We start from the raw sequence: 18,848 nt of genomic DNA, 5'->3' as shown, positions 1-18,848 counted from the left end.
TATGAAGTAGAAGGTTGTCAGACGAAGGTTCATTCACAAGATAATCTGGGTGGATTAGTTATGATTTAAACCCTATAAAACTGTCCTGCTGGATAGGTTTTCTAATTAACAACATCTTTGATGCACTATTAAACATTCCTCTTGCAAATTTGGTCAGACAAGGAAATCTGTCTTCACTAATGACACAAATAAGATCATAAACTTCACATCTCATCCCTCTTGAATAGAAAAGCTACAACACAAATTGTCTGTGGCAGTTTGCCTATTGATACATCTCGACCCACACATTTATGTGTATGTAAATAAGCATCCATGTTTTATAAATCCCAACTGCCTTTTGTTTAACATTGGCAGGAGAGCAGGGCAGCTGATGAATGCAGAAAAGTTGTAATTTCTTTCATTTTTTACAAGCAACATCCCCTTTCTTTAAACCAACGACTTCAGGAAAAAAGATACTGATGACTGAAGTGATCTGAAATGACAGACTGGATGAGTGACTTAAAGATGCAGAAAAGTTTCTAATTCTTTATGAGCGAGGTCTGTGTGTAATATCATAAAACCAACACCAAGTCATTGCAAAACATTATCATTATCTCACTAAGTTGTGTCATGTTTGTTACGTGACTGTCTGTAAGCCAACTGGCGCTATATTTTACAAACCAACAAGAAAGTTTCTGAACTGCAGTCTACAGCCACCAGTACCCAGTGGGTTATACTCGGGTCAATGCGGCCTACTAAAAGGTATTTATATCCCCCCACCACTTTTTTGAGTCATCTCCCAAGGACGACTATGCTATTTCTGTTGTGGTTCTTGCTCATGCTCTATCTCTCCTGTCCCTCTTCTTATCTCTCTTTCTCCCTAAACTAGTTGCTGGAGGTCACCCTGCTGTTCCAGTTTAAAATTATATAATAATTCGACAGAATGAAACCAGGACAGCGAGGAGCTATGGTGCCACTGCGGTGCAACGTGACTCACTGAGCACACAGGATGAGGAAACATCTATAGATCTGAGCAAAACATTTCCTCAGAGGGAGACAGACAGCTTTGTGAGTTATGACACTATAATTTTATTGTTGTGCAAATCAGCAGAGTGGATCTTTCTGTTAGAGTTAACACTTTCAAAACACACGATAAGACTGCAGTTTAATTTATTGTTGATTGAAAGGATCCAGATGGAAAATAATCTGTATTTGGGAGTGGTGGAGAATCTAAAACAGACCTACAACATCTCCAGAACATGACACGGCAGAGTAAAAGGCGGTGTAGTTCTGCATTGACTTCTCTCATTATGTTATATTCAGACTCTTAACTTGTTGATACTATAATGTTCATGAGGTCAAACCGAAGCCAGTAACATTGTTTCAACATGATTTCTCAAGACACTTATGCAAGTAGTTGGCAGATATAGAAACTAAATTAATTTTAAAGCCTAGATTGATATTGAAACTCATAATCTGAGGCCAAGGTGTGTGTTGTTGTTGTTTTCAAATTTACAGTGCAGTGCAATCTTGTTAAAATACTAACAGTACAACTTAGTGATACTACAAGTGAGCACTATAACTATATTGTATGTACTGTGATGATATAGATATGTGTGAATGTGTCTGGAAATGATAGAATGAATAGATAGATAAATAAACAGTTTGAAAATAGTAAAGAAATGTCATAAAAATGACAGTTTTTGAGTAACAGGAACAGGAACACTATCTCTTTGACTCAAGTCATTGCATACTATATGTGAGCCTGTCCATGTTTTCATCAGACATGATTACAGTCAGCATGCAGACATGATAGTGAAGACTAAGTTGGATGAATGGAAAAAATATTGAGCAGTGCACATGTGTAGCAGCAGCTCCCTCCAGTGGAGGAACCAGAAGATTATTTTTGGCCCTTTTTCAAAAGCAGTGAGATGTGTCTTTGATGCCCAGAATCAAATGTACAGTAAGTGTAGCCTATAGGAAAATAAAATATAAATGACACAAATCACACTTGATACAATTATTGACCCTAAACTTGATTGTCAGAAACCTGTTTTTATTTTGGTTTATGAGAGTCAAATTGTCACAGGCTGTTTTATCTGAGGTCAGTGTTGAGTTTGACTTCTCCAGAATTGAACTTGTCCTGAGTTCATGTCAAAACATGCAGGTCCAGATCTGACACTTCAGACAACTTAATTCTGTGAAGAACAGTGACGGATTCAAGTGCCTATATTTTCATCAGGTTCAATACTTTTCCCAGTGTTTCTGAAACGGTCATCTTTTGAAGGTTCTGCAAATTTACCATCATGTGTGACTTTATACTGTGGGATGACACTGATGCTTAATACCAAAGACGGTAAATAGAGTATCTTTGTTAATACTTACCCCACCCCACACAACTACAAGCACTATAAATAAATACCAGAAACACTATCAATGTGCACAGTTAACACATTACATTTCTGTGTAGGATGTTCACTTCCAGTAGGTGGCAGCAGTGGATCTACAAGCTGTTCAATGACACAACGCCAGAAGAAGAAGCAGCAGGACAGCGGGGCTGATTGTGGAGGGAATATCGACTGTAAAGTGGAAAACCTGTGATTTTTTGTGTGTGCCGTAAACATGGATTTTAAAGTTCGTGCTTCAACAAAAGAAGACTGCAAAGATATATCGAGAATGATAATGGTGAGTCCGAGTCAACGGTGTGAGACACGAGACCAGTTAACTCCTGTCTACAGTGTCTCACTGTAAGACATTAGTTAGTTATCTTATTGATTCAGTTCAACAAGCCTTGAAGTGCCAGGCTACACTCACGTATGACGCGATTAAATGTTGTTTTGCAGGAGTTGGCGGTTTATGAAAAAATGCCAGACCAGGTGAAGATATCACATGAAGGTAATTTTTGCACCTAACCTACAGTATGCAGCGCAGACAAGAAAAGCACACGTGTAAAAAAATAAAAGACATTAATCATGGTGAGTCACAGTCAGCTGGGTGAACCTGCCCAGTGCCCACTACCAGGACTTCCCCTCACATCATTAATGTCATCAAATACACCTGTGCATTTCCTCCTATGACTCGTAGAAATGTGTGCTGGGGAAAAGGCCTGGTAAACTTGAACTAAAACCGTGGTAAATTATTGAAAAGTGTACAAATATTTCAACCGTGCAAAGTTTAATTTTTGAATGGCTTGACAGTTCCCTAAAAGTCCTCCGATGACCTCTAACCATCAGAATATAAGGGAGAACAACAATTAATTGTGTGTTTCTACAGTAATAAATCAATAATTGAGTGAGTTAAAAGAGTGCAGTTATTATGGTGGAAATGGTGTTGTATCTTGAATATGAACAGTATAATGTACAGTGTGAGCTTAGTTATCATGAGAGAAGTACATTGAGATCTGGGTAATAATACATGGAGCGCAGTAATCAGTAACAGTTTGCTAAGCAAGAGTAGAGCAATGTTGACTTTTTTTTAGTGGGACATGAGGGAAATTTTAAAACGTGAACCACTCATGCAAGTTGAGGTCTTGTTTAAATTAAACTCAGTACAATCAGCCCCTCTCTTTGTATTTAAAATAACTTAAAAGGCAGCAACTGACATAGTTGGACAAATAAACTCTCACACTCTCTAGATCATCCATCCACCTGACAGGTGTGGCATATCAAAATGCTGATTACACAGTATGAGTATTGTGTGCCCTGGGCTGGTCACAATACACACCTTGTTTCAGCTTGCAGCTAGCACATTTATGTTGAGCAGGGCTGCTGTCTGTGAAATGATTGGTATTGGTATGGATTGAGTACCAACCCAGAACCTTCACATCTAGTTTCTTGACCTGCAACATTGTCTGAGATCAGTACAACCAAATACTTTCTGCACAAACAAAAATCAGAAACCTTCTTGACCTGACTGCAGTTAAATGACCTGAATGAGCAAATACTGAGCTTTTAGATGTTGTGATGAGATACTGGGGCCCATTGTCATGCCATTCATCCACTGCCATCACCTCATGTTGCAGCATTTTAATGCACGGCCCCATGTTGCAAGGATCTGTATGCAGTTCCTGCAAACTGTTGCATGGCATGTCATGGCATTACACAGATTTAAACACGTTCATGAAAAAGCTTTGAGAGACAGAAGCCTATTGTGAGCATTTCTTGTTGTATTTTAGTTCAGACGAGTTTATTTAACCACTAGTGACCAACATTTTAGAGTAATTTCCCCAAGTTGTTTGTATATTATTTATTTCATATTGTATCTGCACTCTCACAATTAATCCTCCAACTGCAAGCGCAAACGTGATGCAGTAACCATTTCTCCTGAATGAAGATAATTCGTATCAATGGCTGGCGGAGGTGTCGGTACATCATATGGGTACATAATGTGCCAGTATGAGGAATAGAAGAGGATTTCAAGCTGATGCAGGTTAGAAACATTCAGGACGTGGCTTTGCAAATGTTTTATGAGGTAGTAAATGTATTCAACATTTCCACAATTAAACAGATTAACTGAAGATTTAGATGTAACATTCTGAGATGTGGAGAGGAAGAATGTGACCTATTGCTGGAATAATGTAATTTCTCTACAGTCTTGTCTAATGGACTGTTTTATAGCATTGTCACCGTGTGCCTGGATCTCAGTTGTTGTTTAAAAAAAAAAAAATAAGAGCCAACTTTTAAAAATGTTTAATTATTGTTGAGGTGTCTCAAGTGTTAATGTTCTTGCTGTGTCTTTTGGGTAATGATCAATAATAATATTGCCTCTATTGAGAGCATGTCATTTATTCAAGTTGTGCCTTTTTTTAACTTTAGAACTGGAGCGTGATGGTTTCTGCCAGAAACCCTTCTTTGAATGCCTAGTCGCAGAAGTAGCCGAAGAGCTTAAATCAAAAGAAGGTAAAGTGTGGATCTACTCTTCTGTGTCAGCCGACTTTGAACTTGTCGGCATCTTACAGTATACGTAGATAATTCAAGGTCTGTGCCCTGACTGTTTAGATATGCCTATTTAGCATCCACCAAATGATGGTGACTATTCAAGGACCACCTCATAAATCGACAGTATCAGGTGTAGTTTCTCGATTCTTTTTGACAGCTCAAACTGAAGGTTAGTAAGGTGTGGATGTCCTTGAGAAAAAAAATCATATCAACCATAATCTTTGCTCAGTGATAGAGTACTACACTGAACAGAGGTTTCCCAGACTAATGGTTACAAGTCACACACACAACACAACAATCAGTGTTAAATGTAAGCAGAAATGATCAGTCACATTATAGGGACCCCCCAACTTGAAATGAGGTCACTGTTTTTTTTTTTGTTTGTCTTTTTTTGGATTAAAGATTAAAATTTTCCTTCTCTTCTTTGCTTTGTCTATCTGACGGCTTGTGTCTTCTGTCCACGTAGGATTCACAGTTGTTGGATACGCTCTTTACTTTTACACCTACAGTACCTGGAAAGGACGGTCAGTGTATTTGGAGGATCTCTATGTGATGCCAGAATTCAGAGGTAAAATTTCCTGCACAAAATATGATAAATTTGATGTCTTGTGTAATTTTTCTCTAAATGATGTCTCTGAATCAAATATTCTTAATAACTAAACTAAAAGTATTTTGCAGGAAAAGGCATTGGCAAGGGCTTATTGAGCAAAGTTGCTGAGGTAAGATCATTCTTGTTATTTATAATTTTGTAGGAATAAGAGCTGTGGTGCATAGCTCATAAAAAGGCTTTTAATTTTTAAGATGTCTTCTGTGCAACTTTAAGCAGTTGTAGTTTAAGTATTGTTGATTCTTGTGTTGACCAGCTGTCCTGTGATGGAGAGGTAATGATGCATGATGAAAGGACTGTTTTGTTTGCTCAGGTGGGAAAAAAGAAGCAGTGTGTGCGGTTGCAGTTGTCTGTGTTGAACTGGAATACTCCCACTCGAGATTTCTACGCAGCAAAAGGAGCTCAGGACCTCACCGCTGATGAAGGCTGGCACTTTGTACGCTTTGATGGACAAAACCTGGACAATTTAGCAAACGAAGCTCCTAAAGATTAAAAGTTTTGCATAGAAAATATTGACTGAAATGTAAACTCCTAAAAGTAAAAGAGTTCAGAAACGTTTTTCCAGTCAATAATTTCTCCCCTTTAATAATACCAATTGATGTTGTATGTTGGTGTTGGAAAACCTGATTAGTCACCCTTACAACGAAGTACAATTTGTAAGGATCGTGCATTCGTGGAATGAAATTTAAAAACGTGAACCACTCATGCAAGTTGAGGACTTCAATCAGCCCCTCTCTGTGTATGAAATGTTTGAAATTTCACTGAGTATTCAAAAAGCAACTCTCACACTCAACCCTAGATCATCTATCATCCACCTGACATGTGTGGCATATCAACATGCTGATTACACAGTATGAGTATTGCACAGGTGTGTCCTGGGCTGGTCATAATAAAAGGCAGTTAAAATGTGTATTTTTATCACAGTACAATGCCACACACGTTACATATTTTCAGTCTATTTGCAGCTGGTCTGTGCACACCTTGTTTCAGCTCGCAGTTAGCACATTTCTGTTGAGCAGAGCTGCTGTCTGTGAAATGATTGGTATGGGCTCTTTGCACAGCCCCACTACTTCCTGAACTTAATGCTGCTCCTTCATTTCCTGTCTTACGTTATTGGACAACCTGATTACAGACACACCTGGATTAATCAGTTTGTCCAATAATGTAAGACGGGAAATGAAGGAGCAGCATTAAGTTCAGGAAGTAGTGGAGCTGTGCAAAGAGCCCAACCCAGAACCTCCACATTCAGCTCCTTGACATGACTGCAGTTTAATGACTTGAATGAGCGAATACTGAGCTTTTAGATGTTGTGATGAGATACTGGGGCCCATTGTCATCCCATTCATCCACTGCCATCACCTCATAATGCAGCATTTTAATGCACAGCACAATGTTGCAAGGATCTGTATGCAGTTCCTGCAAACTGTTGCATGGCTTGCATACTCACCAGTCAAGTCACTAACTGAGCATGTATGGGATGCTCTGGACCTGTGTGTATGGCAGTGTGTTGCAATCCCTGCCAATATCCAACAACTTTGCAGCATTCAAAGATTAGTGGCCCAACAATGAAGTCCTCAAGAACCTCATTAACCTTTGCACAAGTGTTGCCGCAGTAACAATTTCTCCTGACTGAAGATAATTTATATCAACGGCTGGTGGCGGTGTCATACATCATATGGGTACAAATGTGTCAGTATGAGGAATAGAAGAGGATTTCAAACGTGGCTTTGCAAATGTTGTATGTGAATGTATTAGTCAGGGAGCTTAGCACCCTTTTTTGGGCTTACCGATACGGAGCGGATAAAAGCGTGAAATTTGGCACGAGGCTACGTCAGTACCTACTATATGATTTTAGCCTAGGAGCCCACCAGAATTTTTTTGAAATATCCATAAAAAGAACCATATTCTCTTGATCAAATTATATGATGAAAAATGTTATTTTTCTGAAGTCTTAAGAAGAAATTGATGGTAGCTAATTTGCTCTTTTTAGGCCATTGTATAACCTGAATCTGCTTTTAATTTGTGCACTGACCAGTAACCTTTCAAATGATGTGTATAAAACATGCATTACAGTATCATTATGGATTAATTGTGCAAAGATGCAAAAGCATCTGGAAGGGGTAGAGAAGCACTGGAGACTTATCATTCCAAAGTTATTATAAATTATTATAAATTAAATTAAGTTAATGAATGTCGTAAATTGATAATCTATTACTAGAATGGGCAATCCTTTGTTGGATGATTTCAAAGATCTTGTAACTCTTGACAGTTGCAACTGCACAGATGAATCTGCGGTAAATACAGAGACATAATTGTAGCAGGACACAGATCTGGACAAGGCTACAAAAGAAGACCTGCTGCACTTATTGTTTCTAAGAGCACAGTGGCCTCCATCAAAGGTTTGGGTCAATCAGGACTCTTCATAGAGCTGGCCATCCAGCCAAACTGAACAGTTGGCAGAGTTGGTGAGAGTTGGTTAGAAAGGTAACAAAGAACCCCAAAAACAAACAGAAAAGCTGAGCTCCAGAGATCCTTTTGGGTGAGGGAAGTTACAGAAGATGGCTCAGAAGATGAGCCATTGCAGCAGCCTCCAACAAGCCTCCACCAATCTGGGCTATACAGCAGAGTGGACCAATGAAAGCTCACTCCACAGTGTTACACACATCCTGCACTAGGGTCAGGGGTGAGCTGGAGCCTCTCACTTCACTAACGAGAGGAGGGCCCCAGTCGGTGGGTTCGAACCCAGAACCCCCTTGCTGTGAGACAGTGAGACAGTGCTAACCACTGCACCACCATGCCACCCATAATTAGCAGCCTGAAAATTGAAGGATTATCAAATTTCTTTGTGTAGCCTTGTCCAGATCTATGCCTTGCTACAATTGAGCTCTTGGGGCAGTTCCTTTGACCTCATGGATCTCACTTTGCTCAGATATGCAAATGAGCTGTATTAGCTGTATCTTATTGAGGTGTGTCTTTCAAATCATGTCCAAACTATTTATTTCAATACAGTTAGGCTCAAAGATGAATAAAATAAGTTGACAGCTCCTGAATGGCATACACGAGCATTGCAGCAAAGGGTCTATATGTTCAGGTGATATTTAATTTTTTCTATTTTTATTAAATTGCAAACATTTCTAAAATTCTGGGTTTGTGCTGTCATTAAGGGGTACTGGGTGTAGATTGATGAGGGGGAAAAAAAGATTTTATTTTCTTTCTCGCTTTTAATATAAAGCTAAAACTATGCAATATACACACATATACTGTATGTAATAAACACACATATGCAGCACACACACACATTATGTAATGTACCCACATTTTGTGTGAGTATTCTTAGATTTTTTTAAAATCATTTTATGATGCTTAGAGGCTTAAAAATAGCAGGTGTTTTGGAAATATTTCATTGATAATGATGATTTTGTAATATGATATTTTACAGAAAAATTTTTCAGGGCTCCTAGGCTAAAATTATTTGTTAGACTATAAAGAAACATCATACAAATTTTTACGCTTTTATCCGCTCCGTAACGGTAATTCTGCTAAGCCCCCTGACTATATTCAACATATTCACAATTGAACAGTTTAACGGGTTAAACCTGAAGATTTAGATGTAACATTGTGAGATGTACAGAATAATGGAATAATTTAATTTTTCTACAATCTGTTGCACCATGTGCCTGGATCTCAGTTGTTATTATTGCCTCTACTGGAAATATGTCCAAGTTGTGACAGAAACCCTTCTTTGAATGCCTCGTCGCAGAAGTATCAAAAGAAGGTACAGTAAAGTGTTGATCTACTTTTCCGTGTCAGCCGGCTTTGAACTTGTCGGCATCTTACATAGATAATTCAAGGTCTGTGCCCTCACTGTTTAGATATGCCTATTTAGTATCCACCAAATGATGATGGCTATTTAATGACCACCTCATAAATCAACAGTATCAGGTGTAGTTTCTCGATTCATTTTGACAGCTCAAACTGAAGGTTGGTGAGGTGTGGATGTCCTTGAAAAAAAAAAATCATATCAACCATAATCTTTGCTCAGTGATAGAGTACTACACTGAACAGAGGTTTCCCAGACTAATGATTACAGCTCATGTACACAACACAACAATCACTGTTAAATGTAATCAGAAATTATCAGTCACATTAGTAACAATGCGGTCATAGGTATGTGTAATAGTTCACTTAGTGCTGTCTCTGAGTCAAATATTCGTCATAACTAAACTAAAAATATTTTAAACCTTGTGATTTTTACTGATACTTTTGTAGGAATAAGAGCTGTGGTGCATAGCTCATAAAAACGTTTTTAGTTTTTAAGATGTTAAGCAGTTGTGGTTGAAGTATTGTTGATTCTCGTGTTGGCCAGCTGTCCTGTGATGGAGAGGTAATGATGCATGATTAACTAAGGGACTGTTCTGTTTGCTCAGGTGGGGAAAAAGAAGCAGTGTGTGCGGTTGCAGTTGTCTGTGTTAAACTGGAATACTCCCACTTGAGATTTCTATGCGGCAAAAGGAGCTCAGGACCTCACCGCTGATGAAGGCTGGCACTTTGTACGCTTTGATGGACAAAACCTGGACAATTTAGCAAATGAAGCTCCTAAAGATTAAAGGTTTTCCCGAGGAAATATTGATTGTGTCTTTCTGGTTTGCTTTCTGCTCAACACTCACCCTTTCTAAGATTTATTTTGTAATTTCTTCCTACCTTGTGTCTTGACTTACAGTCAACCATTTTCATTATGACTTGCAAAGGATCCAGCCATGCTGCTGTGGTACTGTTTTCACCATGCGAGCCTGTGTGTGTGTGTGCGTGTGTCATCAAGATCAACACCTTCTGCAGTGGCAACTACTGTTGTGTTGGGTTTAAGAGCTTTGGTTTGTGTATGTCTGTAGATAGATGTTGAAAGATGTCATAGCTGTGTGAGGAAACTTTAGCTGTGTGTAGTTGAGATCAAAGTAAAGGCCGGTCTTGAAAGCAGCAGGATGCAATTTGATCTGCATTAATCCAATCCCATAAGTGTTGCTTTTTTTTTTACCCAGTAGGTGGCACACAACCAATTATTCAGCACTTAGGTTTGCATGACCTGCACTCTGAGACGGGTACATCTACATAAGGTTAGGGTGAAGATGTAATTAGAAGATGTAACAAACCAGGCAGTTGGATTGGCTGATGTGATAAACATAAAGAATCCCCAGTCAAACAGGTGCATGCTGGAGGAAATGCAGAGAGGAGTCTGCAAATCACGCACATGTATTTTGGAAGTGTCCACTTTTGGAGGGAGATGTTCGATTTATTGGTGAAAAGCAATAACCCTGAGCTGGCTTAAAAAAGATCCCCCAACGTCTGATACATTGCAGTCAGTACTTACACAATTTACACAATGGAAAAAATAACTTTTATGTTGAGACTCCAAAATGCACAATTTACAGACCGATGGGCACCTTGGCTGGAAGTGGTGGAGGATGAATGGAGCTAGGATGTGGAAAACTTTTGAATTTCACATATACCAGGCGGCTCTGTGGTGATGGGATGGGCATTCACGACTACTATTGTCAATGTTGGGTTCTCTGGTTATTACAGGTGTGTATGTTACCTTTTTATTGTGGATGTGATCAGATGCATGTTGAAGTGTGAGGGGGAAGAAGATGGCACCCGAACGGATTGTTTAAGAAAAAGAACGGTTGATGCTATGTCATTTTTGCTACCTTTTTATTTAGTAGAATGTAAAAAAGAAAAAAATGTAACACCTGCAACGTGTTTAACTATGGTAAGGCTGGTCAATGAAAATAAAGTGAGAAAAAAACATAGTGAATTGATGAGTTTCGTTTCATGTTTCAAATGCATGTAAATTAATTGATTAGTCAATTTCGAATGCAATGAATTAATAGGCCATACATTAAGTTGTCTGTTGGCTAATGAATCAAAAGAAAGGATGATGAGCAACACATTTGTTAAGTTCTTTTATTTGTTGGTTCATCAGTCTTATATGGAAATCCTGATCCCTCAATAACATTATCATGCTTTAGTGCAACTAAAATTGTATACATTTGTATATAAAACATACTTAAATCCACACAAACAAAAACTGTATGTCAGAACATTGGAAATTCAAACCTGCCAAAGGAAAATTAAAATTCACAAAATCTACAAAGGCTGCATTTGTTTCAATGCCAGTGTTTGCCCTCCTGTTGTTCAGGCCACCAAGCCAATAACATTCCCTGGAAGGTCAACAACAGGCCAAAAAAAGTTTTTTTTTTTTTTTTAAATGCCATGCCATATTATTGGTCAAAAGTAAAAGTGACAAATTAAGTGTTATGTTTCCCCACTAGAAAACTTGCAGCAAGATATACACATGTAACAAATGATTACAACACTCAGAAAACACTCATATATACTAACACAAACTTTAATTACTGAACAGTGTAAGGTTATTTGAGGATTAAATATTGGTACACCGATATCACAGTATACACAAGCCTATATGCTGATATAGTTGAGCAGTAATCACAATGTAAACATTAAAATAGCTATACATCAAATGTTTGAATAAATGCTTTAGATTGGATAAAGCCAATAAGTCCTGTGCTGTTCTTAGACTATACTACACAGTGATTAGAGAGGATTCAGAGCGATAAATGCTGTTAATTTTCTCTCAGCAAAATCAGTCTGGAGAATTGACCCCAACTCAGCTGGCTTTGCCTCATAATCAGACGTATGCGTTTCGTCCGTAGTTGCTTGGTGCAGACTGAGATGTTGCCACAGTTGACAGCACATGTCCTCTGGATGGTTGTTGGTATCGGTACGGTCTAAAATGTGAAAGACATGTTTTAGTATAGAGAATATGCATCAACTCCTGTGCACATCAATATCAAACATTTTTAGAAACAGATACTCACATTTTCTCAGTGGAGTCTTTGACTTTACAAGCACAAAGCAGGCACGAGCCTCCACAAATGGCAAGTATGGCTGAAGACCAGCCGATATACAGGCCTTCTCCAATTTCATACCTGTAAAAGAAGATGTTTTTTTTAAGTGTTATCATTTGACTGATGGTTAAAAAAAACACCCATTTGTGCCATTTCACTGTTGCTCCACTTCTTCCAACACAAAGTAATATTGATACAGATTGTACTGACTTACTTAGTCCCTGCATAAAATTGGTCAAAGAACTCTTGTGTGATGTTGGCAGCATACCAGGAAATGGCAATCATGGTGCAAAGCCCTACAGAAACAAAATATTGTTTACATCAGACAGCCAAGACATTTTAATGCAAACAGCACACAAGGTAGTTGCAAATTAAGGCAAAAATTAGTGGTGAAAGCTTTTTCAGGGTTTACACAAGGAGTAACACCTTTAATCTTTAAGTAAACTGAGCTCTGTTGATGAGGCTAAAGACTGGATGAATTAGCTTGTTGCAAACTAATCTTCTTTAACCCCCCCTTCTCCAAAATAGAAACTATTACTATGAAAATACTATAAATAAAAATAATCAAATAGTTATACTGTTTATAAAGTCATAGACTTTGCAATTTATGCAGTCTATTGAATAAGGTTTTGATAAAAGCCTTGATCATAACGGTCACCTTCAGCACCTCACATGCTCAGACTGTGTTTTTGTCTTTTGCTTTATGTGGATACGTCACTTCCTTTACCACATTACCCGTCTCCTGTCACTTTTTGTTTTTACAAAGAGTGACCTGCTCTAACAATTCACACGGCTTTGGTAAAGGCTGGCTTAGTTTGCACTCCAGCAAGTTTGTCAGAGAGATAACCTTTTCAAGTGGTGACCCATTTTCTAATAGCAGATTGGACATGTTTACCTCTCCAGGTGTAAACATGTGGTTTAACTCTTTTTCTTGCATCAATTTCTCATGTGTCATGCTTTACATATACGTTGCACCTATATTTTTGTCTTTGTAATAAAGCCAAAGTCTCCATTTTGTTACATGGTCCCTCCATCCATCCTAATGTCTTTACCCTGCAGTAAGAAGAACACTCCTCCAATAGCAGCAATCCTCCCTTTAAGGACGTAGTTTTCTCCTCCTATCTTTGAGCACTGCATTCCTACAAGAGTTGCCACAAGCCCGAATGTCCCAAACACAATGGCAGCAATCATCAGTGCACGGGAAGCCTGAATGTACCCTGTAAACAAATAAAAAGAAGAATAATGATAAAGAAATTAGTTACACTTCTTGAATAATGTATTTTCCTAAAATAATATAAGCAATGCAAGCATTTGAAATTAAACTGTTGTGTGTAACCCAGTTAAAGAAGTCTCACAAACAGGTTTGTTATTAATCCATCAACCCTTTAATCATCATTATTATCAAAGCAGGAGTAGGCTGTTCGAACTAGAGAGTAAAGAGCACGACTGGGCATTCAGTCATTGTACTATTTGGATACAATCCAAAATCAGTATATAGTAGATAAGTCTGCCTCTTGATTATGACTGATAACAAGGAATTGTTTAGAGTTTCATGTGACAGCACTGCTGTATCATTCAGAAAAACTATTCTCATGATGGAAACTGATATCTAATCAGGTGAAAGAAGTTAACAGAATCTAACAAATTGTACTTAATATTAGGAGTTCAGAATGTTTTTTGGTGATTGAATATATATTTCACCGTTGAGCTTCACAGTGGTTGTACTTACTCACCCTCTCTGATCTTATCATGCCTTGTTGTATATTACCCCTATTTACTGATTATAGCAAGTACAGGAGGCACCTGAGAACTTTTTAAAAGGTACTCTGAGGTCACATTTAAATCAAATGGAGGTGGAAGAAAACAATAACAAAAGAGTCATCAGTTCTCGATTGTTGGATTGAATCTTGGCATGGTCACTCCTGTATGCACTGGAGATGAACTTTAATATCTTTCTTTTCTCAAGTGCTTCTGTGAAAAACACAATATTTGCTACACAACTCTTATGCTAATATCCTAATAGTAAAGTATCAGATCATCAGTCATCAATACTAATGAAGCATTTGCTATGTACGCCACGTACCATTAAGGGCGAGCAAAGATGGAAAATCACGGCAGTTGTGAACCCCCGTAGAGTCAGTTGCACAGGACATCCATAGGTTTTCATAGATGGTTGATGTGGTGATAACATTACCATCCACAGAAGACACCCTCCAGTATCGATTTGGAAGGGCGATCCCAACCATCAACCAGCCCAGAAAGCCCAGGAAGAAGGCAAAAGCTTCCACTATCGGATTCATATTTCCTTGATTCTTCTGTCCAACCCGTGTAGAGTTATCCAGAGAGGAACACTTAGTACAAACGTTGATTCTCCAAGCTATCTTCCTCAACAAACGTGTGGATTTGTTGGCCCTACAGCCTCAGTGTGCCAGACCAATTGTCTGCAACCACGGAGCTTAGATGTTCCAGAAAACTGCAAATCAATGATTAATTCCAGCTAGCCCACTCATGATTTCCCCTATTATTCTCAACTCTATTGAACTTTTTCAAAGGTTCCAAATGTTTACCCAACCTAAAGGACAACAGAGAGGTGAAGTCCAACCTTCAGACCTTCTCACTAACGTCTATAGACCTAAAGCAATTTGTCACCAAATGGTATTTGCTTTTTGAACACTATGTCAATAATATCAAACGCTTATTGATGGGATTCTAGTCATGTTTAGGATCCCGTCATCACCTTGTGTCAGAGGGAAGATGGGAAAGTTGAGGGCACTGAGGGGTGAGGGTGCATCACCACATACTGACCCACAGATAAACCTGCTTATCTGACAGCCAAGCCCGAGAGACATGTCTTTGTTTGTTACCGAATGCAGAGTTATTCATCATTAAACTTTCATCACCATTGTAACGAAGCTCCAGTGCTGCCTTTCGGTCACGCAGACAAAGAAGAAAATCAGACCTCGGTGATCCAGTAGCACAGTGATTGAGGTGGATACTACATTAGTGCCAGTGTAGGGATGAACAATTACCAAATATTATTGAAATTGCATTTAACCAAGCAAAGTGACCAGATTACAGATAAGAATAACAGAATGAAAAAGTGTCACAAAATGTGACGTGAATGCAAGACCGTGCAATATAAATACCCCATTCAACAAATCATATTCTACAGATATGACAAAACATGCTTGTTTGATACGGACCCCAGCAAAATCGCATCATCGTTTTGTTTGTTTTTTGAAGCAAAAATTACCATTCCTTCTGTAACTTGTACCGCGATCACAATATATGTCAAAAATCGTAATATATATATTTTTAATATTGTTTAGCTGTAATGCCCTGGCTTTAAGATGTGAGTTCCTACTATATAAATAATAAATAATATAACAAATAATACGAAATTGCAAACTGCTTCAAATCCGAAGTTACAATTACTTATGAAGTAGTAGTTGATGTTGTACTGAATTACAATATGGTTTCAGGTGCCAAGTTTCAAAAGTAGCACAAGCACAAATAAGTAATTGATTTGTCAGTATACATTTACCACATGTAAATGGAATGTCCAAAATGCATTACATTAATTATTATACAACTAATGAAAGAGAGACTTATACACTGTCATGATAATCTTATAGCTCTATAATAACAGGCTATATGTAAGATTTCAGAGGTTGTAAAATGTTATCCACTATAGTTTATGTCTTGTGCAAAAACATTGATAAAGTCATTCCTCTTTTATAGCCTCAACTAAATAAATTACAAGCTTCTGTAGGTTACAGCACCGACATTGTGTATTATATGTAGATATTATAAATGTCAATTATTTTCTCTTTCGTTTTTTTTGTAAAGATCAGGCTAGCTAATAACTTTGGACTCAAAATATGTACCCCAATTAAAGAACTTAAAGCTGCATTTTCCTCAGTATGACAGATAATAAAATGCAGACTCAGCTATCACATACAGCTGAATCATCAGAAATAATTGGAGCACTTGATAAAAAATATTAAGTATTTTATAATTAACCTATAACATCATGTTTTCATTTTTTAACAGCAGATATCAATGAAATGGCTTTTCTAGGATCCTCCATTGTATACATTCAGAAACATAAATAAGACATAAGACTATAACATAAGTTCTTTACTTACCTGGGAGAGCAAAAAGGGATGGAAAGTCACGACAATTATAGATCCCTGTAGAATCACTGGCACAAGACATCCATAGGTTTTCATAGATTGTTGAGGTTGTAATTACGCTACCCTCTGTGGTGGATTCTTTCCAATACTGATCTTCTAGTGATATAAAAATCATAATCCAGCCAACAAAACCTAAGAAAAGTGCTACAACCTCGATGATCTCTTTCATCTTGAAAGTAATTTTCTATTAATAATTAGCAATCCTCAATAGATAGTGGGGAGCTCTATTTGCAGCTCCTGTATCTGATATACATTTTGGGAGTGTGAGAGCTCACTCTGAATTTTTTTCTCATGCTCTCAAACCTGGACTAATTTGAACATTGATTTGTTGGCTTGCTACATTATAAGTCTTCTATTCCCGCCCAAAATTGATGACATTTCACGTGCCAGGCACGTTACCATAGAAATGTAAGTATACAATTAGATTTTTTTCTCTCCTTCAATTGGCAGTTGCGGAAGAGATAATCTCTTGTAAAACAGTTATCTCAGCTTTGGCACTGATTGCTTTGATATGCTTCAGAGACTTCTACAGAAGACTATGACCATAATTCATTGTTGTTTTTCTTTTGTTCTGCAGGAGTTTAAAAAGCAGAACATTCTAATAAGAGCACTGCAGAGATATTTGCAAAATGTTTTAGTACTGTGAGCAGGATCACGTAAGTCACAGAGGCGTTTAATGATGAGCTGAATAATTGGGAAACATCTTATGAGGTGATTTTCATAATGATGTTCATATTGTACTGTTCTGTTTTCTCTGTCAGTCTTTTTATAGCTGCTCACATCATCTTGTCCTCCTGCCTGTATCCCCTTTTGAGGAATTGGTAGCATGTCATATTAGAGAGCTGATTTCAAGTCCCATAAGCAAACACTTACAAGGAAACACTGAATAGAGGGCAGAGCAATCACTGAAAGCTGGCTAAGTTTAAGTTGTCTATGGGTGATTTATTGAAGGCAGAAAGTATCCATTTTAGCAGTGGTTAAGCATTAACAAGACTGCAACATGACAAAAGATATGTTGAAACTCTTGCTATTTGTAAATCCATTTTTTATACTGAAGCGTATACATTCAACAATGACTGAAATGTTGTGTTTACATAGTCATACAGTGCTGTCGACTCAGAAAGGTTGACCAAAGGCCAGGTTGCTCTAAAGCATGCTTATAATTAATTGGTGGTCACTATACATTAAGTTAGATATGGAAGGGTTAGAATTGGAGTTACTGCAATTTTGTATTCAGTGTTTATACTTTTTCTCCATGGTCCTACCTAAATACTTTGCAGAGATTACTCTTAAAAGCATATTCACACATGTATCATTAGTTACATTGGACTAATTCTGTGTTTGGGAGAAACTTCAAACTCACAATTTACAGTCTATATCTTATCAAATGTGTATTCACCTTTACTGATCAGTAATCTGAGGTACAGTTCAAAGTACTGTCAGATACAGTATTTACAGTATTGGACAGACACTTGGGCATTAACTCAATCATTTCTCTGTTAATATTTTATTTCCTTGCCCTTCCCTCAGTCAGCTGAAATATTTATTCAGTTGTGTCCGCATTGACCTCTCTGCTTAAAGGGATAGTTCACTTTAAAGAAACCTGAGGTGGCTTTAGGTTTCTGTGCTTTGACACTGGCTGTGACCAGATGTTACCACTGGAATTAAAGACTATTAGGAATTGAGATTGGACACATCAAATACTTAACTAAGAAGTTGATGTTTGTTTTGTTTTGTTTTGTTTAGATTTTTAGCATCAAGGTAGTTGATAAGTGGATACTTAAGCAGAGTACTTCTGAGGTTTGACTTCAGGGGAGAGATACTAAATTGCACTGAAAAATATTTTACATATAAGCCTTTGATATGTTAATTAGCTGTGTATTCCCTGGTTGTAAATCTGGCCCACATTTCTCACGGATAAGTTCTTTTTTTTTTTGAATGCATGTGATTTCATTTGCAGATGACTGCCGTTAAAACACTAATGAAATTATGTGTTTGTACATTGCTTCAAACTCATTCCTTCCATTTCTCTTCCTGTTGTGTGTAGGAAAACAGAGTGAATTGACTTTTTTTTTTTGACATTTTCAATATTTTCAATATTACTTTTCTTGCTTTCTTACTTTAGCTATCCTCAGTGAAGTAATTGAACATAATGCTTCACAACATCTGCAACAATACCTGCAAGTCAGGTACACAATCATAATGA

General features: G+C 37.7%; 2 protein-coding genes across 6 annotated transcripts; one reads left to right on the top strand and one right to left on the bottom strand.

Annotated features, from left to right (window-relative positions):
• The first annotated feature begins 611 nt into the window (after positions 1-611).
• Positions 612-10,273, top strand: sat2b (spermidine/spermine N1-acetyltransferase family member 2b). Of its 5 annotated transcripts, none has more exons than XM_083987281.1 (9): positions 612-741; positions 869-1,047; positions 2,450-2,664; positions 2,823-2,874; positions 4,794-4,877; positions 5,383-5,484; positions 5,595-5,635; positions 5,837-7,261; positions 9,068-10,273. In XM_083987281.1, the coding sequence occupies exons 3-8, from the start codon at positions 2,602-2,604 to the stop codon at positions 6,014-6,016; spliced, it is 522 nt and encodes a 173-aa protein (XP_083843407.1). In that variant the 5' UTR covers positions 612-741; positions 869-1,047; positions 2,450-2,601; the 3' UTR covers positions 6,017-7,261; positions 9,068-10,273. The 5 variants fall into 5 exon arrangements, with proteins under 5 accessions (XP_083843407.1, XP_083843410.1, XP_083843408.1 ...); XM_083987284.1 differs by having other exon boundaries at positions 2,823-4,407; XM_083987282.1 differs by lacking the exon at positions 612-741 and having other exon boundaries at positions 838-1,047.
• Positions 10,274-12,226: 1,953 nt separating this feature from the next.
• On the bottom strand, positions 12,227-14,746 carry LOC310997053 (claudin-15-like; the record flags this gene model as incomplete). Its single annotated transcript, XM_083986626.1, has 5 exons — positions 12,227-12,326; positions 12,417-12,527; positions 12,661-12,742; positions 13,499-13,663; positions 14,530-14,746. The coding sequence occupies 5 exons, from the start codon at positions 14,744-14,746 to the stop codon at positions 12,227-12,229; spliced, it is 675 nt and encodes a 224-aa protein (XP_083842752.1).
• Between the last annotated feature and the right edge of the window lie 4,102 nt (positions 14,747-18,848).

The sequence above is a fragment of the Trachurus trachurus genome (assembly GCF_905171665.1).
Source record: "Trachurus trachurus genome assembly, chromosome: 14".
Lineage (NCBI taxonomy): Eukaryota > Metazoa > Chordata > Actinopteri > Carangiformes > Carangidae > Trachurus > Trachurus trachurus.
Note: the sequence above shows the minus strand (reverse complement) of the source record. Positions and strands in the feature narration are given on the sequence as shown.